At 58.6% G+C, this 26,031-nt stretch overlaps 1 protein-coding gene across 3 annotated transcripts in view; it reads right to left on the bottom strand.

Annotated features, from left to right (window-relative positions):
* TBC1D14 (TBC1 domain family member 14) overlaps nt 1-25,750 on the bottom strand; it is a 118,725-nt gene extending 92,975 nt beyond the window's left edge. Inside the window, exons 1-2 of one of the 3 annotated variants that reach the window (XM_018049767.1) lie at nt 25,697-25,750; nt 13,950-14,685 (exon numbers count right to left, since the gene is read on the bottom strand). In XM_018049767.1, the coding sequence (XP_017905256.1) occupies nt 13,950-14,668 (719 nt within the window). In that variant the 5' untranslated portion in view covers nt 14,669-14,685; nt 25,697-25,750. Of the gene's footprint in view, nt 1-1,103; nt 1,327-13,949; nt 14,686-25,078; nt 25,252-25,696 lie in introns of those variants that run through there. The other 2 variants (XM_018049768.1, XM_018049769.1) reach the window with 2 other exon arrangements.

Genomic DNA, 26,031 nt, shown 5'->3' with positions numbered 1-26,031 from the left:
CCTGACCTTTTCCCCTGGACCTCCCCTCCTAGGCTCCCCTGGTGCCTTAAGAATCTGCCTGCAATGCAGGAGACCCGGGTTTGATCCCTGGGTTGGAAAGATCCGCTGGAGAAGAGAATGACAACCCATTTCAGTACTCTTGCCTGGAGAATTAAGAGCCTGGCGCGCCACAGGTCCATGGGGTCGCAAAGAGTCAGACACGACTGAGTGACTAACACTTTCACTTCTTTCTCCTACTGCTAGGAAATGTATTTAACCACCTAATCCTGAAACCTAAAGGAAATGAGGACTTAATTCTAAACTCTAGTTTTCAGACCCCTATAAACATTCACTCTTCCCTGTAACACTGTACACAGAGCTTGAATTCTAAAAGCCTCTGGCTAGAAGCAAAGGGGAATGAATGGGAAAGTGGACTGTGGCTGGGAGGTGGGGCGGGGGGGCGGTGGGGGGTGGTCACCACGGCCATTAGGCAAATCTGGATGACACATCACTCCTCCATATATAGAGTCTTACAGGAATCCCGAGACAAACCACAACGACTCACAACAGAATCAGCAAAGTGGAACTGAAACAGCTCTCCCTTACAGACCCAGCTCAGTCAACGTCAACAGGAACTAGCTGGTCTGATGTGGCAATCCAGCAAGACGTGCACACGGAAGATGCAGATGGTGCAGCAGAGCTTACCTGTCAGCTGCACCGAGTGTCCAGGGCGCGCAGCCGTTTTAAAACAGGCACTACTCACAGCGGGAAACCGAGCAAGACGGGGTTAACTGCTCTACCATTCCACTAGCATTCTTTAAGTAGAACGGCTCTTATACTCAACCGGGCAGAGGGAAGTTTATCTCTGAGCAGCGAGTAGCTGGCAGCTGAAGAAGCGTGTTGCAGGGATGCGCCAGCCTGTGGCTCCTCTGTGCCCCCACCACGGTCCTGACCTGCACACTGAGCCACCCTCCCAGGCGACCATAACTTCAGTTTCCATAAAGACGCAGCACGCGCCTTCCCGATAGTGCCAGGGCGCTGGGGGTGCAGCATCAAGTCAGGAAGTCAAACCAATCTTGCAAAGAACAAAGACATTCTCTTCATCCCCCACTCCCCAAAACTACCTTGCCTGTGGCTGTGGAATCGCTAAAGACATGAATGCCTTGCAGAAGCCAGGGCAGAAACGATGCAGAGAAGTCAGTGCGACCCATGAGGGTTACCAGAACACGGTCCGGCTACTGAGCAGGGCAGATACAGAGCCGCTCCTGATCACGGGCTCCAGCACTCTGGAACAAAAAGCCCCTGCCCGCCCCCACCTGAGGCCAACAGGCCTGTCGATGTCAGCACCGAACAGCAAGCAGCTGAACGTAAAGGCTTTCTTTCCTCAGGTATAGACCAGTTTCCTAATCCTCAAACGGGAAGGAAGCAGATCATGAGACCCAGCTGGCATTTCCCAGAACACCTTCCTGTTCCCGCGAGTTCCTCCACCTAACAGAGAACTGGTGTGACCGCACAAAACCAGCCGGTGGCCTGACTTTAACCAAGCCGTCATCACGCGAAAGAGGTGCATCGGGTTCACCCTCCAGGCCGCAGAAGCCCTTGCTCCTCTTTTCTTGGTGGCTCATTTCTCGGGCAAGCTGGCACTTCCGAGCATTCCTTCACTCACTCGCTTGCTCGAGCAAGAAGCGGGGAAGAGGCTCCCGACGAACTCTGGAGAGGGCGCAGCACTGACCTCCATGCCAAGCCCTGTGCGTCGCCTGGCCACCGCCACATCGGAGACAAGGAGCCCAGGCATCAGGAAAGCGGAGCCCAGGGCCCGCCCCCAGCCCGAAGGGCAGGTCGGACAGTCACGTCTCTGGCTCCACGGCTGCACTCTCTGAACCGCCCCCCTTCGAGCCGCTGGAGGGACAACAGACACCTCAGAACACCCCTCGGAGGGGCGGGCTCCCCGCTTCGGTATTGGGGATTCTGAACCTCATCCCTGAGCTCACAGGCAGGGTCAGACCGGCCTCAGGGGAGACCCTCACCACGCGGCAGGTGGCTCTCGCCCCACCCCTCCTTCCAGAGGAGGAGGCAGGCCCCCTGTCTGCTCGCTCCCTCTCCATAGGGTCCTGCGGATGGCTCCTTCCACAGGCTTCCCTGGGCTCCACACACCTCCCTACTGACTCACTTGTTTTACAACCACCACGTGCTACTTTCACACGTGACAACAGAGGCTTAAAGTCAAGTCAGAGATGTCATCTGGACCACTTAGACCAGCGCTGGACAACACAACGCCCCACAGTGCCAGAAACATATAAACCCAAGCCATCTCATGTGGCAGACACCAGCCACGTGTGGCTACCGAGCACTGGAATGTGGCCAGTGGCACTGAGGAGCCAAAGCACCCATTTTAATTCAATTTAAACAGCTACTCATGGCCGTGGCCAAGATGCTGGACAGCGCAGGTCTGGGGTCCCGCATTAAGCGCCGCAGGGCACCTCGGGTGAAGGCTGCACAGGCTGCCGTGGACCAGGGACGGAGAGCCCGCCGCACCGGCTGCCTCTTGGGGAGGTGGGGAAAGGGCAACGGAGCCCACACACGTCAGAGACCTGGCCAGTGCCCGCCAGCCTCCGAGCCTCTGGGCCTGCCGTGGCCTCTCTCATCTCGCGCAGACCTCTGCTCACCTGCCCCTGCTCAGCGAGGCCCTCCCTGACTCCCCTATTCCAAACGGGCCCCCCAGCCCGGCCTCCCACCACCCCTACCCCTCTCCCCAGACTGTGCTTCTGATCCCCTACCAGCAGCTCAAGCCTGACACGGAGCATTTCTCACAACCTGCGGTCACAAGAGACCACAAGGGCCCTGCGGCACTTTCTGGGGGAAGGCTGTTGGCAGCAGCACCCCAGCACTGGGCCCCCACAGGAGGAAATGGAGGACGGTGAACTCAGCGACTTCCAAGCGTCTCCTGGGTTCTGACCGGGTGCCAGCATGGGACAAGGGAGACGGAGTCCCTCCAGGGGCACCCATCAATGACACCCCACAATGGCACTGCCATAGTAACAGCAGGGAACCGAGGAGCCTCCACCCCTCCCTGGGGACCTCAGAGAGTATTCTCGTTCACAGTGTCCAGAGCACCAGGGGCAGACGTGGGACGTCCTCCGGGAGGGGTTGGCAGGCCCGTGGGGGGACAGGGGCGACCCGCAGATGAGACAGTTCCTCTTGCTGGACGGACTGCTGCACACACGGGACACGGCCCTGCAGAGTGCCCTGCCGGCGGCGCGGAGGCGGGGGCTGGGGGCGTAGAAGGCAGAGCTGCTGAGGACGACGGCGCCCTCTGACACCAGCGAGGGCTGAGGGCAGGTTTCTCCAGCCGAGCCCACTCTAGCCCTGGAAACGACAGCTGCTGTCGCGTCCCTGCATGTCTGGGCCTTTGCTGGTGCGGACCCCACGCTGCCCTCACGTGGGCTCCAGCCCCTCCCATGTTCTGGGGAGTGCTGCTGCAGGGGGCCCCCCGGACCTGGAGCAACCGGGCGATGGGCCCCCAGGAGGAGGGCAACCAAACCGCCAGTGGGGGCAGCTGAGGTGACACACACGAGCTCCCCCAGGGTCTCCCGTGAGCCCCCCATGTGAACTCGAGCTCGCCAGGACACACGGAAGGTCACAGAAGGCCCGTGAGGCCAGTCCCCCGTGGAGGCTGGACCGGCCCTCCCGAGGGTGGGTAAGCACTGCAGAAACACTTCAGGGCGCGTGCACACAGAGAAGCATGGAGGTGTTCCTGAGCGACCAGGCCTGGACCTGGGCTACAGGGGCCAAAAGGTCTTCTCGAGCAGCAGCCGGAGGAGGGCGGCTCCCCAGAGATCAAGGATGCAGGAGAGGAAGGCACCTCACACCCAGCCTGTGCCGGCCTCGCTCCCTCAGATGTCTCTTCGTGGCATCTCCCAGGCCGTGAGGATCACTCAGCACCAAGAGGAGATGAGCCAGGCAGGCACAGAAGGCCACAGAGGCGCCTTATGAGAGAAGCCAGTCTGCAAAGGCTCTATGCCGTATGCGCGCCGAGAGACCCGAGAGAGGTCAGCCGTCCCGGGGCTGAGGGCTAGAGGACAATGGGGGACGGGCAGAGGGGCTGTCAGGGCCGGAAGCGACTGGCTGGCACCGTGATGTGGGCCTGTCGTTACACGCTTGTGCAAACCCACGGAATCTGATGTGCAGAGAGTGAACCCTCGTGCAAGCGAAGGCCTCGATGCTGCTGATGGTGGGTGAGGCAGGGGAGATGCTGATGGCGCGGGGCTGCACACGTTGAGGGGGGGAGGTTCATGGGATTGCTGCTTAATCGTGCAGTGAACCTACAACTGCCCTGAAAGATAAAATCGGCCTTTGAAAAAATAAACATGTTGATTAAAACCTACATTTGCACAGAGAAAAACAGTCCAGCAGCCCTGAAAGCAATGGAGTCGTCTACGTGCTGAACACGAGGACTCCGGACCCCGGTGGCCGCGTCCAGCCTCCACGTCTGTGCCCACGCCCGGCTCCCCCGCCGGCCCCAGCCGCCGCCTCCATCTGAGCTCCAGAGCCACCCCTGCGGAGGCAACGCCAGGACCACGCGCCGGAGTTCGCTCCTCTCTCTCACACGGTCAGCGTCTACTCTTTAAGAGTGAGCAGAAACAGAACAAAAGCAAACCAAAGGTTTCCCCAACATTTAAAAGAGAAACCAACCCCACAGCACTGCTCCCCCAGCTCTCACCCAGCGTTCTGCCCTGATGCAGAAAACCCACCGCAGAACCGCCCGAGCTCGCTGCTCCCGCCTGCCTCCTCCCGTCCCCAAGGCTTCTCCCGGGGATGCTTCGCCCGGGCCCTCGCTGAGTCACGGGTCAGCCCGCAGCTCCCTGGCACCAGCACCCTGGGCCCAGTGGATCACACCCTGCCCTGCCGCCCGGCTTCCGCCTGGCTTCCCACCCCCGCCCACTGCCTCCTCTCCCCAGGCCTCTCAGCCCTCAGGTGCCCTCAGGTCACTCCTTGATGAGCGGTGACCTCACCTGTTCCAAACCCCCCACGATGCCAACAACTCCAAACTTGAATCTCCTGCTCAGACCCAACTACCCAAGCCCGGGCGTCCCTGCCATCACTGCCCGCAGGCTCAGGGCCACCCAGGACCGGGCCCCACCAACTTGCTCACGACCCCCCTCACGGCTCACTCAGTCCATTACACGGGCTCCCCGCTGCTCCTCTAACGCACCAGGCCTGCCCGCGCCCTTCCTCAACCCGAGTCGCTCCGCTCCCAGGCGTCTGCGCTCACGGTCTTCCTGACGCACTTCAAGTCTCTGCTGGAATCTCCCCTCCTCGTCCCTCCAAGAAGCACGGCTTCGCTGGGCACTCTGACCGTTCCGCAACCCGTCTTCTCCAGTGCCCCATCCCTCCCACTGCCTCTACTCTCTCATTTTCTTCACAGCACTTATCACGGCTTCATTCATTTATTCACTGTGAGTATTATCTGCCCCTGGCCAGTAGAACACTGTCTGAGCTCTATGAGGACAAAGGTCTTTGTTCCGTCCAGAAATGAATCCCAAGCACCTAGAACGGTGTCTTGGCAAATGGCAGATGCTCACTAAGTATCCCTGGGAAGGACGGACAATGAGAAACACGGGGCCTAGCGTGAGGCTTGGTCCACTGCAGGCACTCGATAAAGAAATTATCATGCCTGTGCTTTGCTGGCAAAGCAAACCCACAAAGCCTAGCAAAGCGCAAGGAGGCAACACACCCTCAGCAGAGCCAGCTGTCCCGTCCGAGCCCAGCTGTGTCCCAACAGAGGGCCCGCCAGACGCTCCCGCCCGCATCTGCGAGCGACCCTGTCGGCGGCACCCTCGCCACACTTGAGGGCAACCTCAGACCGAAGCACAGAGGGGGCGAAAGAAACATCTCTGGTCAAGGCCAACAATGACCTTCCAGGTGTCGCAACCATGGCTGGAGAGAGCTGAGCTGTGTAACCGGGGCTGGAAAAGCAAAGCGCAGGCATTCCACAACCGAGGGAGCTGAGCTACTGCAAATCCATCCGGTGCAGCAATTCACATCGGAAGACAGAGAACCCTGTGGACAGGGAGCCAGGGCCAACGTGTGCCTGGGAAAGCACTGCCACAGAGCAGGAGGACAGGACTGGGAACACTGGAGACCCTGGCAGATCTCTCACTGGCAACAACGGAGCCCACCTACGGGGCGCCCTGCCTGCCGGAACCTTCCCTGCTTCTCTCAGGCTCAAGGCCGAGGCGGCGCCGGGTCTAACCTCTCTCTGCCGAGATCTCCCCGGCCTGGAGCCCAAGCCTCGGGACTCAGAGCTGAACCGGGCCCGCTCCACACTCTGGAACACGCAGTCCAGGGCACCTCTCCTCTTTCTCTCCCTGCCCCTGCCCCAGCCCCACGTGTGTGCTGGGCAGCACAGGGTCTCCAGGGCACCTCTCCTCTCTCTCCCTGCCCCAGCCCCACGTGTGCATGGGGTGGGGGGGTGGGGGAGCTGGGGTGGCGCAGGCCCCTGTGGCATCACGGGCGGGTACTCAGTCTCGACCTGAGGACTGGGAGACGCCCGAGGGAATGAAGCGCCTGCTGTGCGCCCAGTGTGCTCAGACCGGGGCACCCACCTCTTCCAGGCTCTGCGCTCTCCTGGAGGCAGCCCAGCAGCCCTGGGCACACCTGTGTGCTTCTCCCTGTGGTGCCTGCATGCTTCGGATCTGGGGTCTCCGCGCCTTGTAGTCCGCAGAGGCCCCACCCATTCTGGCTCCACCACCTTCCCATCTCCTCCCTCAGCTCTGCGCTCCACCCGGGGCACCTCTTGTCGAGGCGCCTTCCTGGCTCCACCCTGGGCACCTCTTGTCGAGGCGCCTTCCTGGCTCCACCCTGAGCACCTCTTGTTGAGGCGCCTTCCCGGAAGTGCTGTGTCTCTCCCCACTCCCTTGACTTTGCCAGAGAGTGCCCGGGAGGCACCTCCAGAGGCCCGCTGGCACATCAGCCCCTGAGTCTCCCATGAGGGATCTGCTGCTGCACTCCAGCCTCTTTCCAAGCCCTCATCACACCGCACAGCGCAGGGACTTACACGGCCGCCTGCAGTGTGTCTGCCCATCTCCGTGCCTTCCAGCCTGGCACCGGGGCTCAGGACCTTGACCGGAGCCCTGCGTTCACTTTCAGAAGAGCTCTGAAAGGCGGATACTCTCAGCTCCTCTGCAACAAGGACACTAGGCGCTAGAGAGGCGTAGGGCCTGGCTCCCCCAAGACCTCAGCCCAGCAGACAGGAGGGCAAGAGAGCGCCCATCACTGCTTCTTCCAAGCACCACAGCAGTGCGTGTGTGCACACGCACACACACAAAAGCACACGCACCCCAGCAGCTCAGATATACAGCAGGCGTTTTCTGTGGATCACTAGTGCTAGATCGAAGTCATCAGGAATACAGGCAAAGCATTAAACAGATCGCTGCTTATTAAACAGCGATTGATATGATTGACATTAATATTGATATTATTATAATCACTGCTTAGTATTAAACTGGGAAGCTGCTGTATAGACAGGGAGCTCAGCTTGGAGCTCTGAGATGACCTCGAGGGGTGGGATGGGGGGCGGCGGGGAGGGGGGCGGATATACAGATATGCATGTAGCTGGCTCACTCTGCTGCATAGCAAAACCGAACACAGCACTGTACAGCAGCTATCCTTCAGTTAAAAAGAATGCTGGCAAGTGGATGCTACAGGGAAGTCTCAGCTACAATGTTACACCTCAGTTTATTGACACTAATTCTAACAGGGTCAAAGTGGTAGTCGGGCAATAAGTAAATAAATAGACACTGACAGGCCTGCCGTGGGCCAGGCGCTTCACAGACATATACACTGCCTCCCCTTTAACCCCAGCAACCTTCTGAAGCGTGAGCTTCTGTTTCCCAGAAAAGAAGCCTAAGCTCTGAGTCCAAACCCCGGACCATCTTTGTACCCCGTGAAGCTATGCAACCACCTCTTGCTGCAGTCTCCTCCCCTAGGGGAGAGAATTATCACAGTACTCCCCTGAATCCACTGGTTTTCAGCGCAGGATACAGAAATCACTCTAGGAATTTTAAGCAGAAAGGGATTTAACTCAAGGAATTAGATGACTTCCAATCGCTGTTCAGGGCTGAAGCGGCTGGCTCTAAACTGGGGCCCCAGGAATGGCTCAAGGAATTAGATGACTTCCAATCGCTGTTAAGGGCTGAAGCGGCTGGCTCTAAACTGGGGCCCCAGGAATGGCTCCCCGAACAATACAGGACTGACGCACCAGGGGAGTGGCCACATACGAGCTGCCGCGGGAAGGACCGAGTTTGAGGGAGCAACAGGATCACTGTGACGGGGGCCACCGCGACGGGATGCAGGTCGCAGCCACTGCCACATGGTCAGGGAGTGGGCGCTGGGCAATGCTCACATCTCTGTGACACTAGACAGGAGGACACAGCCCAAAGGGGAAGAGAAACGGTCTCCACCTAACTTCCGCCTCCCGTCTTTCATAAAGGGGGCCTGATTCCTGCCAGGAGCCCCAGCTGCAAGTGACCCAAGAAATACACGTCTTTAACTCTCAGGCTTCCCTAGGGCAGGAAGGTCCCCTAGGAGGATGAACAAGCCAGCCCACAGGAGCTAACACCCACCCTCTGCCTGCGGTAGTTGAAGATCAAACCAAGTGGCCGCACGGAGGGGCTGAGAACGGCGCCCAGCGGGCCCTGTACCCTGCCTGCTCCCCGCCGCGCCAGGGGCTCCGGCCGCCACGTGTCTCTGGTTCCCACTAACCTCCCTAATCAGAAAGCTAGCAGCAAACGTGTTCCTTAGCACTGCTCAGGGTACCTTTCAAATGAACAAATCCCAAAGGCCTAGACCAGTAAAGGAACTAAAATTTCAGTTGCACACGCTCACGCCGAGTCAAAGTGCCCACACAAACATTTAGTTCTCTTAGGCCAGTGGTTGCGAGCTTTTTCAGACAGCAGGCCCTTTTTAAAAAGAGCAACCTGAGGTGAAACCCAACAAAGCAAGAGAGCAGGCCCAGGAGCCCACACGCTCACACTGGGTGTGTGCTCTGCCCAGAGCTGCCCCTGCGTGACCTCGTTTCATCCCCATGCCCACTCTTTACAAGAGGTACAGTCAACCCCTGTCACCCAGCACACCCTGGGATCACAGAGGTTAACAAAGTTTCTGGAGGCCACACCAGTCAAAAACAGCCGAGTGGAGGTTGAAACTGGTGTCGGAGCAGCGCTGGCTCTCGCCCACCAACGCCACCTGTCTCCACCTTCAAGTCACGACTCAGTGCCAGGGCAAACCACGCACAGCACACCGCTGAGGCGCTCCTGGCCAGGTCGGGAAGCAGAGCAGAAAAACGCATCATTACAGCCCTTTAAACCCAGCCAGGTGCCCCACGCCTCCCGGCCACCCCACAGGTGGTTCCCTCCGCTCCATGTGGGCACTTGGCACGCTCCTCTCATCCTTCTAATGCAGTGCCAGCCCCTCTTCTAGGCAGGGGACGTGCTGATCCCCTCTCCTGAAAGCTTCATGAGGGGCTGCGCAAAAGGAGATGGACGTGGTCGGACCTAATCCCCCACCTCCCAGACCGGAGCAGAGCCGTGGGCCTGGGCCTCCCAGACACCCCAGCCCTGTCTCCAAGGCAAGCACATGGCCCGACCCTCTCGTGGTGCTGCCAGCTCTCTCGAGGAAGGCTCTGACGCGCTCTGGGCTCAGAGGATCCCTTAACACTGTCCCTCTCGTCTACACGAGATGAGGATCCTGCTCAAAACATACCACAGCAGTGGAGGCCACCAACACTTAATAATAACTTCAAGTGGAGTGAAGAAGCGAAAATCTGTCAGTCACGTCCAACTCTTTGTGACTCCACGGACTATACAGTCCATGGAATTCTCCAGGCCAGAATATTGGAGTGGGTAGCCTTTCCCTTCTCCAGTGGCTCTTCCCAACACAGCAACTGAACCCAGGTCTCCTGCATTGCAGGTGGATTTTTTACCAGGCCAGCCACAAGGGAAGCCCAAGAACACTGGAGTGGGCAGACTGTCCTTCTCCAGTGGATCTTCCTGACCCAGGAATCAAACCGAACTCTCCTGCACTGCAGGCAGACACTCTTTACAAACTGAGCCACTAGGGAAGCCCTTAAATGAAGTAAATCTATTAAAATACTGGATCAATGAAAGTAATACTGTAAATCAACTACACTTCAATTAAAAGAACACACACAAAACATTAGTAAATTTCCCACAAAGAAGCAATTAAATACCAACATTTGCAGCATGCTAGCTCATTCTCAACGGCTGGGTGATTTTGCCCACCTCTCCTACCCCGCCTGCCCTGGCCCTCTGGGGATACCCCCAATGGCTGAGGGTCTTTCTGGTGGCCACACTGGAAAGGTGCTGCTGAAAACTAGCGAGTAGAAGCCAGCAGCCTTCCATGGACAAGGCAGGCTCCACCACAAAGACTCACCCCGCCCCGAGTACCAGCAAAGCCAAAGTGGAGAAACCCCAACTCTTCCCATTAACGGACTGATCAAAGCAAAGCCCAACGCGTGGACAAGAACTACAGAACACGCCACAAAACGCGTTTTTCAGAAATGATCACGTTTACGCTAGCATCACTGATAACATCTGCTTGCAAGTGCCAGAAGGTCCTGGACGCTCTACCTATTTGAGCTCTAAGCCTGCTCGGTAGTTTTATGCCCCTGAAGGCTCAGAGAGGGGAAGTAACTTGGCAAGGTCCTACAGCTATTAAGTAGGAGAGCTCACACTGAACCCAGCCAACCCAACTCCTTTACCAGCGCTCCTGACTTCAGCACCCCCGCCAACATGCACGCACGCATGCACGCACACACACACACGCCAAGACCCGTGCCCCCCCCGCCCCTGCTGTGTGTCCATCTTCCCCGGGGGGCAGGAACTATCTCTAAGCTCAGGGTGGAGCCGGCAACAGAGGTGCTCACTGCAGCCTGTGTGAAAAAAGGGGCAAAGGCGCGGACGGCAGACCGCCTGGCTTCCGGGGTGGGGGGGGGGGTGGTGCTCCCCGGGAGTGCGCCCTCATCAGGCAGTCGGGGTGCCCACAGGCCAGCCCCCGAGTGCCCGGCTCCCTGAGCGCCTGCCTGCACGCCCCAGCCTCCTGATTGGCCTTCCCCCACGCCGCCCGCGTTGCTGCCCACAAACGCTGTGGAGATGGATCTGGTGGGGAACAGGAGAGCAGGCGGCCCGGGCTCCAGCAGGGGAGAGTGGAGAAGCAGGACGACTCGGGGGCCCAGGCTGGGAACCACAGAGGTCCAGCCCCAGCCCCAGCCCCGCCTGCGACAGTAACACACGCGGCCCACCGTCCTCCGCGTGCCCGCTGTGGGCCAGCCCTCTCCGTAGCTCACCTGTAAAATGCTTACTGGGTCCCGAATCCTTCTGGCACAGAACTGCCACCCTTTCTCCTCTCTGGGATTATAGGCTGAAACTCTCCTCTAATACTCAAGAGTCTGGCACAAAAACTTTGTGCTACAAATTTTGCGCTACTACATTTGGGCCATGAGATCACACATCTTGACTCATCTGTCATTAATATTCCAAAGGTACTTAGTAACGGCTCCTAATTACAGTATCACAGTCCTCAAAAACAAGGGTAAGGAGACAAGAAGTAAGAAATAAAACAAAGAGGAGATGTCTGATTTTCGTGGCACAAAGCTGAGAAAGATTTTCAAGAAACGATCTGCAGTGACCGATGGCATCTGCTCTCAAAGGAAAAGGGGCTCCACCAGAGCGAGACAAAGGCAGCGCACCAAGCGTTCGCCGCCAGGACGCCCACAGCAAGCAACAGGCTCTCCAGGCCTGCTCTGTCTGGGTCTGCACCAAGCCTCACACACGGGAGCCCACCGCGCCCCCAGACCAGCGACGAGGCGGTCTCATCATATCCACTGTGGAGATGAAGAGGCTGACGTGGAAAGCAAATAATGACAACGCAGGTAAGAAGACATAAGCCGTCCATCAACGCCTAACAGGCAGCCTGTGCCAGGCACTTACCACTGCTGTTTTAGAGACAAGAAAACTCAAGAGATGTGAAGTACCTTGCTCAAGGTCACACAGCAAGAACACAGGTGCAGGTCTGCTGAACTCCAAAGCTAAGCTCCTTCCTCCATGCTGCTTCCCAGCCGCCTCTATTTTCGGGCCAGGCTTCCCAAATCTGCCAAGAACCCCAGGGGATTCTAAAAACCCGTCTCGAAGGCATTTTCCCTGAGACTCTGATCCTGGAGACCTGGGCTGGGCCCTGAAGAGCCATATTTAACAGGCACCCAGATGGTATTCGGGCTTCCCTTGTGGCTCAGCTGGTAAAGACTCCGTCCGCAATGTAACAGACCTGGGTTCGATCCCTTGGTTGGGAAGATCCCCTAGAGAAGGAAAAGGTTACCCACTCCAGTATTCTGGCCTGGAAAATTCCGTGGACTGTATAGTCCGTGGGGTCACAATGGGTTGGACATGACTGAGCGACTTTCACAGATGGTATTCACAAACAGGGAAAGTTAGAAACTCTGATCTGAGCAAAGGGGACGGAGGCTGCTCGAATCTGAACCACAGAGCACTGTCTGAGGGGACCGTGGGTGTCCCCATGGGTGTCCCCGTGGGTGTCCCCGACAGTTCCTGGGCTCCTCTGCTGAAGGCGACCGTGGAGTCACTGAGGTCTGGAGCTGGGAATTCTCCTGGGGCTACAGCAGTACCCGTTGACGGGTGCATCACAGAGAAGAGGTGCCCCGTGAAACCAGAGCCTACGTCGGGGAACCTTCTCGCTCAGGACTGGACTCAGCCTCATGCAAGACAACCCCTCACTTTGGCTGATGACACAGCTGAGGCAGCCATAAGCGGACGTGAGTGCCCACGGCCACAGAGGTCTCCAGCTGACCCAGCCAGCACATCACGCCATCTTGAAGGGACGCCCAGCACCGCAAAGTGCCCAGCGTGGGCTTCGTGACAGGCACGCACAAGGCAGCCGGGGCAACCCCAGAAGCAGGCCCAGCTGCCCGGTCCTGGCTCCTGCCTTCCAGAGAGCCGCTGGTGAGCCGACGGCCACTCCGGGCCCACTCTCCAGACCCCCCGGCACCTCCTCGCAGCGCTCCACAGTGCGGGAGCTTGTGCCTGCCTGTGTGACTGACCGAGTGTCCCCTCCCCACCACCGTCGGTCTGCAAGCCCCCTGGAGTCACGGCCATGTTACTCCTGCACTTCTGGTCAAGAGCAGAGCCCAGGATACACACACAAGACGCATGCCGGACGTAAACGTGAGGCACAAGAGACGGGCAGGTGCTGCAGGAGCTTGCAGGGAGCCACGGGGAGCCCGGCACCCCCGGCTCAGCGGCTGGCTCGCGGGCCACCCTGGGGAAGGGGAACGGGGTGCACGGCCCGCTCGTAGCACAGGCGGGAACGTGGGTGGCTGCGGGGGGGCCACACCTCAGCAGGAGGCCCAGAACAGATGCGGACAAAGGAACATGGCCATGCCGGAGCGCAGGGGACACGCCCAGGGCCGCCCAGACACACCAGCCCTGGGTCACACCAGCGGGGCCTGGGGTTACTAACTTGATTATCACCCTCACCAGCACCTCCGTTTGGCCCAGGAAACTCCAGTTATCAGCATGAAGGGCCCCTCGGAGGATACAGCTGACAAGGGGTGCTGACTTAGTAACGATGGCCACTCACAGGCCACCCTCAGCCACAGCACGTCAGAGGCCAGCGGCCAGGAAGCGGCAAGAGACTGTGCACGTGAGCCAGGGCCTCAGGAGTGACAGCCAGCAACGAGGGGGCAAATCGCAGAGTCGCCAACACGCCAGGCCTCGGCCCACAGGATGCTGGGCTGCTGGCGGCAGACGGCCTGGCTATCTGTACAACAGTGTCTGCCCAGCGGGCAGGAAACACACCACACGCTTCGGACGGAACAACAAGGCCACGAGTCTGAGCTGAACAGCCTGGCTCCGCTAGAGACACACAGACCGCATTACCTGGTAAAGAAGTGACTGAACGGTCCCAGGAGTCTCAGCTTCCTCCCCTCCTCCGTTTCACCGGCACAGTCCCGCCGGAGGTCACGGGTCTCCCTGGTGGAGCTCAAGGTGACGTCGGTGAACTGCGGGTCGTCGTCGTTCTCCAGGGTCACGATGGCACTGGAGCTGCTCGTGACCACGAGGTCCAGGATGTCCTCGTTGCTGACGGACAGTGTGGTGGACAGCTCCGTGCTGAGGCTGGACACGCTGCACACAGAGACATTGTCGCTGCGCTGCAGGGCCTGGGAGGCGGGGCTGTAGAGCTTCACCGAGTCGTAGCCTGTCCTGGGGAACGTGGAGGACTTGCGCACGCTCTGCTCCCGCTCGGCGCCGGCGGGGGCCGGGGGTGCGTAGGAGGGCAGCGGGCAGGCGCTCTGGCAGGCGCGCTCAGGGACGATCTCCGACTCGGACGGCTTCCTCCTCACGTGGACCACGCTGCAGGGGACAGGCTCCGGGTTGCCGATCTCGAGGGTAGGAATGCCCGAGTCCACCGATTTAAGGCTGTGCCGATCCTCTAAAGCACTGAGTCTCAGCTTGGGCCCATACTCAGGCAACGAGAGGGACCTGGGCGCCTTGAGAGTCAAGTGTTGCAGGCTCTGAATGTGGTTTCCTGGTCGACCGTCCAGAATGCCCATCAAGGCTACGCCATTTGCAGAGGTGGAAAGGTTTCCATCAGTCATCTTGGTCCAAGGAAAAACTAGAGGAAAAAAAAAAAACACAAAAATGGAAATACAGACAGTGGATGTAAAGCCCAAAGATGCAGCTCCTCTGGGATTCAAATGTTCTGGCGCCCCTTTCAAAAGAGGAGTCCTTGAAAAATGAAATTCAAACAAGCCCTACGTGCCAAAGTATTAGTTCAGGACCGGAAGCTAGAGTTTAAACATAGTACTATCACGATATCATAAAGTATCCCACGGGTCACAACTGAGGTCCTCAGGACAGCACTGGCAGCTCAGCAAAGGGGTTTTGTTTTCTGTGCTTTTTCTAAAATGGCAGACGCGTGATACCTGTCAGAAGTATGTGAGTTCATAACCCACACACAAGTCAAGGCGCAACGTGTGTGAACAGCATAAAACTCAAGACGTCTCCATCAGGACAGAAAACAAGATGGACCAGGCACACCAGGTGCAATGAGACGGCCCGAGACGCAGGTGAGCGGTGCTCTCCACGGAGTTTCAGTCACCCGACTCGAGTCTCCACGGCGGGGCATGCTGTCCGCTTCCCCACGGACGAAACTGAGGCTTGGGTTCAGAAAAGGCTCCAGGGTCACGCTGCCACTTGGCGGCTCACTTGGGATCTACACGGTTGGCCCCCAAACCAGCCACACCCAGGGGTCAAATGGCTCTGTTTGGGACTATAAAACCCAGGTCAGAAGGCTGGTTCAGTGAAGAAGGATAATCGAACCTGGAGGAAACGCCTGATGGGGAGAGTCTGAGCTGCTGGTGACACAGAGGCCCTGCCTACGGCCTCAGTCTCAGGCAGGGATGAGGGGGTGAGAGGCGCAGTCCTCACGGACTGAGAGCCTGGCGCGTTCTGCTGTGTTCCTTCCCACTGTCCTCTAAAATACCGAAAACTAAAGAAACCCAGCGGCGCATTTACGTCTGATCCACGGAACAGAACAACATACAGAAGGGACCTCCGGACTCAGACATGCCTGGGTTCTGACCCCAGCTCCACGAGACGGCTCGGGAGAACGAAAGAAAGTGCCGCGAGAAAGGCGTCAGCAGGCACCGCCCCCGCCCCCACCTCGAACTCCCACAAGCACTCTGCAGGCGGCTGCTGTCATCGAACGGCAAGTTTTGAAGCCTCGCAGCGACACCGATAACCACTCCCTTTCGGGTGTTATTTTAGCTTCTGCAGTGAGCATCCTGCTCCCCTTCAGGAAGCCTGGCCGGGCCTCTCAATGTCAAGTTGGCAAAAGCACATTCATTAAAAGCAGACAACAAGGGAGGGCGATGCCCCTTCTCCCCAGAAACTGAAGGGGCCCGGCACGCAGCGCAGCACTGGAGCAAAGATAGAGATAAAGAGCGAAGCCAAAACGCACAGTTCAGGGACAGACCAAACTGTATATGAAACCTTGAAATGTGGCCCAGTGGTAGGGAAGGATCATCTAACTGTGGTGTCGTACTAACTGGTTATCAATTTTCCTTGGCAAGATGGAACCACACTGCACGACACCAAAACAAGATGGCAAATGAAAGGAGAGCTTAATACAAAAATGAGATCATAAAGGTGATCACAGTAAGTAAAGCGTTTCCCTAACCTACAGGGCTTCCCTAGGGGCTCAGACAGTAAGGAATCTGCCTGCAATGTGGGAGATCCAGGTTCAGTCCCCGGGTCAGGAAGATCCCCTGGAGAAGGAAACGGCAACCCACTCCAGTATTCCTGCCTGAAGAATCCCGCGGACAGAGGAGCCTGGTGGGCTACAGTCCATGGGATCGCAAAGAGTCGGACACGACTGAGCAACTCACACTTTCACTTTCAACCTGCAGAGCAAGAAGGACCAAAAGCACCTGGGCATCAGCACACCACAGGGAACACATTTTAAATGCTCCGCAGTTCATGCTGCCCTGAATTCCCAGCGCTGCAGTTCCTACCCTGAGTCCCCAGCCACGAGTTCCTCCCAGGCAAGGCCACGGCAAACTGTCCCTGGAACTCTGACTTGGCAAAACTCCCAAACTGAACTACACTGTCAAACCACAGCATTCACAACAGGAAGACAAACCTGTGCACAAACTTTAAAGTTCTAAAAAAAATTCTAATTAAAAGGAAAATACAGCAAGAAACATTTTTAGCACCTAGTTAAGAGCTATTCTTTGGCCGTGGTAGAGGTGATGGGAATTATCCAGACACCATCAACATTCCAACAGGTCACAGTGACAAAAAAAAAAAACCCATATACACAAAAGGACATACAGTAAGCAGAGCTGAGGGCCTCTGGTAGGCCCGGTGGAAACTCTCCTGACTTGCTAGTGCAGGAGACACTTAACCTTTCTGAGAATCAACTCCCCTTCGGCCCAGGAGTAAACTGGGGCAGCAGCACAAAGCTCCTAGGCAGGCCTCTGGGCAGCGAGAGGAGGCGCCTTGGTGAAGCGCGGCTCGCCTCCGGCTGACACAGCAGGCGCCCGCTACTTCAGCCACATGAACAGAGGACACGCACGGAGGGGGGCGGATCTAAACTGACATTTTGACACCAGAATAGACAGGAACAGGGAACAAGTGTGCTAAGGGAGCCCAAGGCCCCCTGCTCCTCCGTTGCCAAGACAAGCCAGGGACGAGAAGAGCAGGTGGGGTGGAGGCCGAAGCCACTTGGCAATGGCCCGCCCACAGCCTCTCCCCCTAAGAGAGCCACCCGGAACAGCCCCAGGGCCCCTTCTAGGGGGAAGCTGAGGGGCCTCTGAGGCTCCAAGGGTTCCAGGTCCAGTTTAAGTTCCTGAAACCTGCCAAACAGCCTCAGAGAACAGACTCTGGAGAGAGAAACTTAAAAGGGGAAAAAGTCCTTCCGCTTGCGACATCCTCTAAGACCCAACTCCGCGAGGGCCAAGCCACCCGCCCTTAGGCGCTTCCACCTGGAGTCAGCCGGAGCACAAAGCAAAGCCGGCCTCCCGACGGGGCCTGCGTAGGGGGCTGCACAAAGAAAGGGCGTGCTTCCGAGCAAGGCAGCGGTGTGGACGCTGGAAGGCGGCCAGCAGGCAGCTGCCCATGGCTGGCCTCCAAGTCACACGTTTTCTCAAGACAGAGGAAGCCTCGACTCCACGGGCCAGCACCAGCCCTGGGGACCCGTCCCCTGCCAGCCCCGCCAGTCTTGGGCCGCCAGCACACCTCTCTCAACACCCACCACCCTGGGGACTCTGTCCCCCGCTCGGCCACCAGCACCCCGGGGGTTCATGTCCCCGGAGACAGAGCACGCCCCCAAGGCAGCGCCTCGGAGAAGCCTTCCCCGCCCCCCAGGAAGCTGCAGGCCCTCCTCTCTCCGGGGTCCTTTGTGGCTACACCCCACCTTCAGCAGTTCTGGGCTCCCCTCCCTGCGCTCCCAAGCTGCAGGCAAGGCACCTGGATGTCGATGCAAACGCCTCCAATGGTGAAGGATGAGAAAACCTATCTGCTGAATTAAGTATTCCCGACGACTAGATTCTAGCTGCGGGCAGGCGTCAGCGGCTGTCCATCCAAGAAACCTCTGTTGGGAGCTGGGTTGTGTTTCCACAACAAGGTGGGCAGGGGAGCTCACGGAAGAGAAGCAAATGCAACCACGCTCTCCCGGCAAAGCGTGCAGACAGCAGCCCCGGCCCGGGAGCATTGACCGTCCTGCGCGCCGGGTCGGCTGCTAGACTAGAAGGCAAGGGTTGACACGCTCGACCTTGGACGGCTCAGGACAGCAAAAGAAAATTTCCCTCTGTGCTCTTTCCCAAAGTCACACATGACCCCTCATGCTGCGGGCGTCACAGCATGCGACCTGGGCTCTCGGTGTCCCCGGGCACAGCCTGGCACCAGAGGCCAGTTTGACCATGAGCAGCCATCGCCGCCTGTGGGAGAGAAACTCGCATGCCGTCAAGCACAGGTAAGAGGAAGGCTTTTTATTCCAGGTGGCAAGGCCACCGGAATTTTATTTACCTGCCAGAAACTGAGTTCTGAAGGAAACAGAGGCAAAGGGCCGCCCCGAGAGGCTGGAACAATCTCACTCCGCCAGGGGCCCACCTTTAGTTTAACACAAGTCAAGAGAGTGGACAGCAGCTCTTCCACGGGTGACTGGAAACAAGGCTTTGGAAAACAAGCCGGGCTCGAAGAAACAATTTTATTTTCTCCTTACAAAGTAACAAGACTAAAACCAACTCTTCATAAATACAAAAAAAAAAAAAAAAACCAGTTCATGAAACCACAGCTAAATGATTTAGTTATATCCCCAGGGGGAAAAAAAAACCCACCCCTGGGTGGCCTCGGGGAGAACCTGTTCCGCCCGTCCATGCACACATCCTCTGCGCTCGTCCCCGTGGCTTCTTCCCGTCCACGGGGCGTGTGCTATACACAGCCTCATGTCCCGCCTCCTCTCCTGATGCCGGGGGAGAGCGGTCCCCTCACGCTCCCATCCCACGGGGACGGCGCTGTGCCCTCAACCCTCCAGGGAGGGTGCACTCCCCTTCGCTGCCAAGCCTCCTGGCAACCCAGCCCTACCACCTATTTCCGTGCCTTCTGCTTAAGAGTTGGGCGCACAGAGCTCCTTTCTGTCAGCCATGGTCTAAGGGCACGTCTGTCACAGATCCGAAGTTTTAGGAGGGCAGACGCTAGGCCTGCAAGTCCGGACACCACCAGCTGTTGCTGTTGAGTCTCTCAGTCAGGTCTGACTCTCTGCGACCCCATGTTCTGGAGCGCCTCTGTCCATTGGGATTCTCCAGACAAGAATACTGGAGTGGGTTGCCATGCCCTCCTCCAGGGGATGGATCTTCCCGACCAAGAGCATCACCATAAAACTACAATCTCGTGAGCACCAAGCACTGTTGGAGGCTCTTAACACACCAGTCTGTTCTAGGGCCCTCAACAGTTCTCTGCACCAGGCACTAACCCCACTGAATAGAGGAGGAAACTGAGGCACAGAGCCTACCCAGGTCTCCACTTGGATGTGGCAGCACCTGGGGCTTGAGCCCAAGTCTGCGACCCTACAGCCCCTCAGTAAGCTCTGCTCCTTGCAGCCCTCACGCAGACATTGAGCACCTCCTCAAATCCTCACCCCTCCAGCCAAAGAGCAGGATTTCACAGATGGGAACGATGACACTGAGCTTGCTGAGTCAGATGTGGCCTCCTGCCCGAGGTTTCACACGCAGGGCCTCACGACACTCCCTCTCTCCAGCACCCCCGTCACCCTCCTGAAGGCCTCTCCAGGTCCTTCATGTCTCCCGGGGAGGATTCTGGTGGGACCACCAGGCTCCCCACAGGAGTGGCTCCCCCAGGCCTTCCCCTCAAGCCTGGACGTAACGTCAGGAAGAACCCACTGACACCTCCCGTGAGAATCAGGCTGTTTGGGACTTCCTTGGTGGCCCAGTGGTTAAGAATCGACCTGCCAATGCAGGGGACATGGGCTTGATCCGTAGTCTGGAAGCTAAAATCCAACGCTGCAGGGCAACTACGCCCACGCATCGCGGCTCCCGAGCCCCTGCGCCCTAGAGGCTGCATCCCGCAGTAAGAAAATCCCCTGCAACGAGAAGCCCGTGCCCCGCAACGAGAGAGAGGCCCCACTCGCCGCAACTAGAGAGAGCCCACGTGTAGCGACAAAAACCCAGCACAGCCATAAATAAAAATTTTTAAATATGTATTTTAAAATAAACAAAAAAAAAACCAGATTGCTCTGCAAAGCGTTCCCAAGCACCAACCGCTGTGAGTGCCTTTCCCTTTTTAATTCAAGCCCTGGCTTAGCCAGAAAGGAGCCTGAAAAGAAAGGCACGGGCCGTCTGGGGCCTCAAGGGCCTCCACAGGAGCAATTAACCCGGCAGCCGCCTCCGCGCGCCCGTGCGTGCTGCGTGCTGGGCACGAGCCCAGCGTCTACACCCGCTGTCTGTGTGGTCTCTGCTGCCTCCACAGCAAGCCCCAGAGCCGAGAACACTGTCATCCCCATCTCACAGGCAAGACTGAGGCCCCAACAGAACACAGGTGGAGTGTTCCTGCTCTGACCTGGATCTGGATCTGACTCTAGGGTGTTTATTACTGTCTCCACTGCTGTACAAGCAAGCCGAAAACAATGGAGGAACGTGCGTTACACAGGATGGGCAAGTCGGGACCTTCCTGGCGGTCCAGTGGTCAAGACTCCATGCTTCTACTGCGGGAATCATGGGTTCAATCCTTGGTCAGGGAACTAAAATCCCGCATGCCAAGAGGTAAAGCCAAAACACACACAGACACACACACCGACACACACACACAGAACGTGAAAGGCAACTAGAAAAGTAGTTTGTTATTCAAATAAGTTACTCTTCAGGACAAAAACAACCCTAAGAAAGAATTGTCTAGAAGCCCAATGTATTTCTCCGAAGAGTGAATGGCAACTCTGAGGCACCTGGAACTCAACACAGTGGAGGTTAGTAAGTTTCCATCCAGAAGCAAATAGGCGGGAACTGGTGTTAAACGGTTGAGGCTCCCCAAAGGCTCCTTCCCAACCCTAAGAAACAGATACTGCACTTAAACTGTCCAAAGGTAGTTGGGCTCATAAGACACTGCTGCTGCTAAGTTGCTCCAGTCGTGTCCGACTCTGTGCGACCCCATAGACGGCAGCCCATCAGGTCTCCCGTCCCTGGGATTCTCCAGGCAAGAACTCTGGAGTGGGTTGCCATTTCCTTCTCCAATTTATAAGGCACAGGTGGGACATTTTAGATTAAGGACACTCAATGCACAGGGCGGTTGCCCCACTAGACCAAAACGTTTTAGTTTCATACAGCCATTTACCAAAACTAATCCTCATAAGGACCTGCAAAGTGACTGAGAGGCAACTGATGGCTTAGGAAGAAAGGCCACTCAGCAAGGCCAACCCAGTTTATAGTCTTAATTATTAATATGGTAAACAATTTACTGAACATTTGCCACAGACCAAACACATTAGGGGGCTTCCCTTGTGGTTCAGCTGGTAAAGAATCTGCCTGCAATGCGGGAGGCCTGGGTTTGATCCTTGGGTTGGGAAGATCCCCTGGAGAAGGGAAAGGCTACCCACTCCAGTATTCTGGCCTGGAGAATTCCATAGACTCTACAGTCCATGGGGTCGCGAAATGGGAGCCCACTCCAGTGTTCTTGCCTGGAGAATCCCAGGGACGGGGGAGCCTGGTGGGCTGCCGTCTATGGGGTCGCACAGAGTCGGACACAACTGAACTGACTATGGAGAAGGCAATGGCATCCCACTCCAGTACTCTTGCCTGGAAAATTCCATGGACGGAGGAGCCTGGTAGGCTGCAGTCCATGAGGTCGCTAAGAGTCGGATACGACTGAGCGACTTCACTTTCACTTTTCACTTTCATGCATTGGAGAAAGAAATGGCAAACCCACTCCAGCATTCTTGCCTGGAGAATCCCAGGGACGGGGGAGCCTGGTGGGCTGCCATCTCTGGGGTCGCACAGAGTCAGACACGAATGAAGGGACTTAGCAGCAAGCGACTTTCACACACATATACATACACCTATTAGGAGCTGTCGCATTCTCTAATCATCACAAGCCTGCCAAGTACACCGAAGAAACTGAGATTCAGAGAGGCTGAGCGACTCACCCAAGGTCACACAGCAAGAGAACAGGATGCAAACCAGGTTCTGACGTCAAACCCCATACCTGGCTTGCTGGAGTGCTTAATACAGATCCTAAACGCTGTGACCATCGAAGATAAACCCAACAATATTTAGACTTCTCTGTGTACTTCCACAGAAAGTTTCAAAAAGAAAATATGCAAGGGGAAAAGATAACGCAGGCTCTGGAGGTAAGCTGCCTAGCTTCAAGTCTTGGCTCTTCCACTTACCAGCTGTGTGATCCTGGATTAGTCTAACTTCTCCCACTAACTTTCCACCTAGCAGGAGGGGGACGACAACAGACCCTATCTCATTAGGCAGTTGACAAAGTGAGGGTGAAGAAATCCACATAAAGCTTTTAGAATCAAGCCTTAGAAGATGCCTGCTGGTGTTACTCTTCCTTGGGCACCCGGCTCAGGTGCACTATTTTAGCAACTTATTTGCATAAACAAGCCCAGACACAGCCAGTCTGTGCGGCCTCACTCTATGCCTTCCGCCTGTCACCAACATCCTCCTCGCACCTTTGCTGCGGGCACTGACTGAGCCTAGCTCTCAGCTTCCCCACCTTTCCAATGAGGCGATTAGCCCAGCCCGTCTATCTGAGGTCCTTCCAACCTGACAGTCTAGAAGTCTAAACCCAGGCCTTAGAAACTTTATACCCTCCCTGAAACAAACATGAACAGACAACACATACCCACGTGCCTAAGATCCTCTCTCCCGTATTATGCCTGTTAAGATGACAAATCTCCCCTGAGGTCTCAAAGCTCCACGGGCACCCACGACACGCGGGGCGTGCATTCTCGGTGCTGAGGGCAGGGACACGGCGGCAAGAAGCTCTGACCGAGGGAGGACAGATTCCAAAACAAGCTGTTCCTCGGACAAGCTGAGTCCACTCCGTAGAGGTCTTCAGCAGAGAACAAGCGAGGGCAAGCGGAGGGAAGACGGACAGGCACTCACCTGCTGCACAGATGGGAGAAGGGCAGTGGAGGGGAGTGATGGAGGAGTGGAGGGTGGAGAGGCAGAGAGAGGGTGCCGAGGGGAAGGGCAAGGACCAGCGGAGGCCAGGTGAGGCGGTGCCGATGCAGAACGTGAGAGGAGCGCTGGGGGCAGACTGCAAAAACTCAGCTTCACGAGCCCAGGGTAAGCCCAGCCAAGCAGCGCTGAGCAGGGACCTGCCAGGACTTGCCGGGACCACGAAGGACACTAAGTGAGCAGCATCTGGCCCCGAGACCTAACCATTTGAGTCTCATCCATGCCTGTCTCCAGCTGTCCAGCTGCGTGACCCCAAACCAGTTACTGTACCTCTCTTGATGTTTCCCAAAGGGTGTATTCACTCAACAACCCTGAGTCCCAAGAGCACGGGCAGGTTCTCACTAGGGCTGGAAATCAGGGGCTGGGAGTCCACAGTCTCAAAGGATCAAACATACCACAACCAAGACAGGAGTAAGACAGTCTTAGCTGGGGGAAGGCCAGGCGGGTTGGGGGAGGAGCACCCCAGTTAAGGGGGGAGGTGTGAAGTTGAGAAGAAGTTATAGGCAAACATTAGACCCAGTTGGTCCTGGCCAGATAAACTGGGCAGGAGGAAGCAACAGCTGAAAGGTGTGCCTGGTCCATGCCAGGGACCTCACGGTGGCCAGCAGCAACCACCCCCTACAAAGGCAGCCAGGGCGAAGGGGTGAGGTGCCCACATCCGCTGGACACGGGCCCCCTCCGCCGCCAGTCTGGGCACACGCGGCAGTGCCCGGGAGCCTGCCGCACAGGGAGCTTTCCAAAGCTTCCACATCCACGGTGGAGCACACGGTGTCTCAGCAGTCTGGAAACAGACGGTCTCCCAGGGCCAGGCAAGGAGGCCGTCCAACTGCCGGCGGCCCAGCCCACCGCGGAGGAGCCGCTCCCACCCTCTCCTCGCCCCCCACCCTCAGAACGACCGCTGCGGTGGGATGCATCCCCGGTCCGGGTCTGAGGCTAGGGGCTGCAGCCCAAACGCGCGGGTCTCAGAAGAAAAAGGGAGTCCCTGGCCTGGGCAACGGGGATCCCGAGAGAAAGAGGGGAGGACAAGGACATGAGAAGCAAGGGAACGGAAGCTCCGAGGTGGAGGGGGTTCGGGGCGGGGGGAGCGCCGAGGTGGATGGGGACCCGGGGCTCAGGGACTCTGAGATGCAGGGGGTCCCGGGAGGCTCCGAGGTGCGGGGTGGGGGAGGGTCCCGGGGCGCTCCGAGGTGCGGGGTGGGGGAGGGTCCCGGGGCTCAGGGACTGAGGTGGAGCGGGTCCCAGGGGGCTCTGAGGTGGAGGGGGTCCCGGGGCTCAGGGACTCAGGTGGAGGGGGTCCTGGGGGTCAGGGACAATGAGGTGGAGGGGGTTCCGGGGGGCTCCGAGGTTGGGGGGCCGGGGCTCAGGGAACCTGAGGTGGCGGGATCCCGGGGCTCAGAGACTCTGAGATGGAAAGGGTCCCGGGGCTCAGGGACCTTGAAGTGGAGGGGGTCCCGGGGCTCTCGCGGGTCGAGGGAGCGGTTCCGCGCGCCGAGCCGGCTCGTCTCCGGCCCCGGAGCCCCGCGCGTCTGAGGGTGAAAACTTTCCGTCAAGTTCCGGAAACGGTGCGGTTCGGGGCGCGCGTCTCACCAAGGAGCGGTGCTCCCCGCGCCCCACGCGCTCCCCCGGGCGCGGGAAAGAGCGGCGGCCGCGCAGCGCCGAGGGGGCAGGCCAGGCAGGACGCGCCCGGCCGCGCCTCAGGGCCGCCGCCTCCCCGCTCCGGCCGACGCGGCAGCAGGTGGCAGCGGCCCCGCGCGCGGCCCGGCCCCTTCCCTCCCTCGGGGACCGGCTCCCGCCGCAGGCCCTCAGTACCGGAGTCAGCGTGGCTCCGACGCCATCCCCGGGGCCCGCGGGCCCGCAGCCCAGGCCCCGCGGGACCCGCAACGTGCGCGGCGAAGACGCTGGGCGCTGCAGGCGGCGAGCCGACCAGGCAGGTGCCAGCAAGGAGCCCGCGGCCAACGGCGGCGCGCGCCCCCGCCCCGCCCCGCCCCGCCCCGCGCGCCCTCGCCCCGCCCACGCGCGCCTTCGCCCCGCCCGCGCGCGCCCTCGCCCCGCCCCGCCCCGCCCCGCCCCGTGCGCCCTCGCCCCGCCCGCGCGCGCCTTCACCCCGCCCGCGCGCGTCCTCGCCCCGCCCCGCGCGTCCTCGCCCCGCCCCGCGCGTCCTCGCTCCGCCCCGCCCCGCCCCCTGCCGGCACAGCCGTTCTTCCGCCCGGGCTGCCGCCCCACCCCCGCCGCGCCGCCGCTGCTCCTTAAGCTCGACGCTCGTCCCTCTGCCCCTTCTCCGGCCCGGTCGCCCGCTCTCTACAGGCCCCGGGACGGCATTGCCCGCCCTTTTCTCTCCCGAAGGCCAAAAAGGGCCGCGAGGGGAGGCCTGAGGGAATCTTCATGCCCGCAGAGCCCCCGTGGACACCCACCAGGGGGCCTCCTTACCGGGTCGGCTCCACCCGCGGCCATCTTGGAAGTGGGAAGCGGCTGGGAGGGGGAAGGGGCACGAGCGGGCAGCGACCAGGCGTGGGGAGCCGAGCGGCGGAGCGCATCGATGGGTGGCCCTGCCCACCCCGAGCAGGTGTGTGGGAGGGGAAGGTCCCGCCCCCCACCTGCCCGCAAGCTGGAGGCCAGGTGGGCAAGATCGGAGCTCCGGCCTGGAACATGGAGCCTTGAGCATATCGCTTTGAGGCTTTCCCGGCCGGGCCTTGTCTCTTCATCCGTAAAACGGGCTTTTCTGACAGTTCTCTCTTTTTTATTTTTTTTTTCACACTGAAATG

This window comes from Capra hircus, chromosome 6, assembly GCF_001704415.2.
Source record: "Capra hircus breed San Clemente chromosome 6, ASM170441v1, whole genome shotgun sequence".
In the NCBI taxonomy this organism is placed as follows: domain Eukaryota; kingdom Metazoa; phylum Chordata; class Mammalia; order Artiodactyla; family Bovidae; genus Capra; species Capra hircus.
The sequence above is the reverse complement of the archived record's forward strand: the minus strand, read 5'-3'. Positions and strand labels throughout refer to the sequence as shown.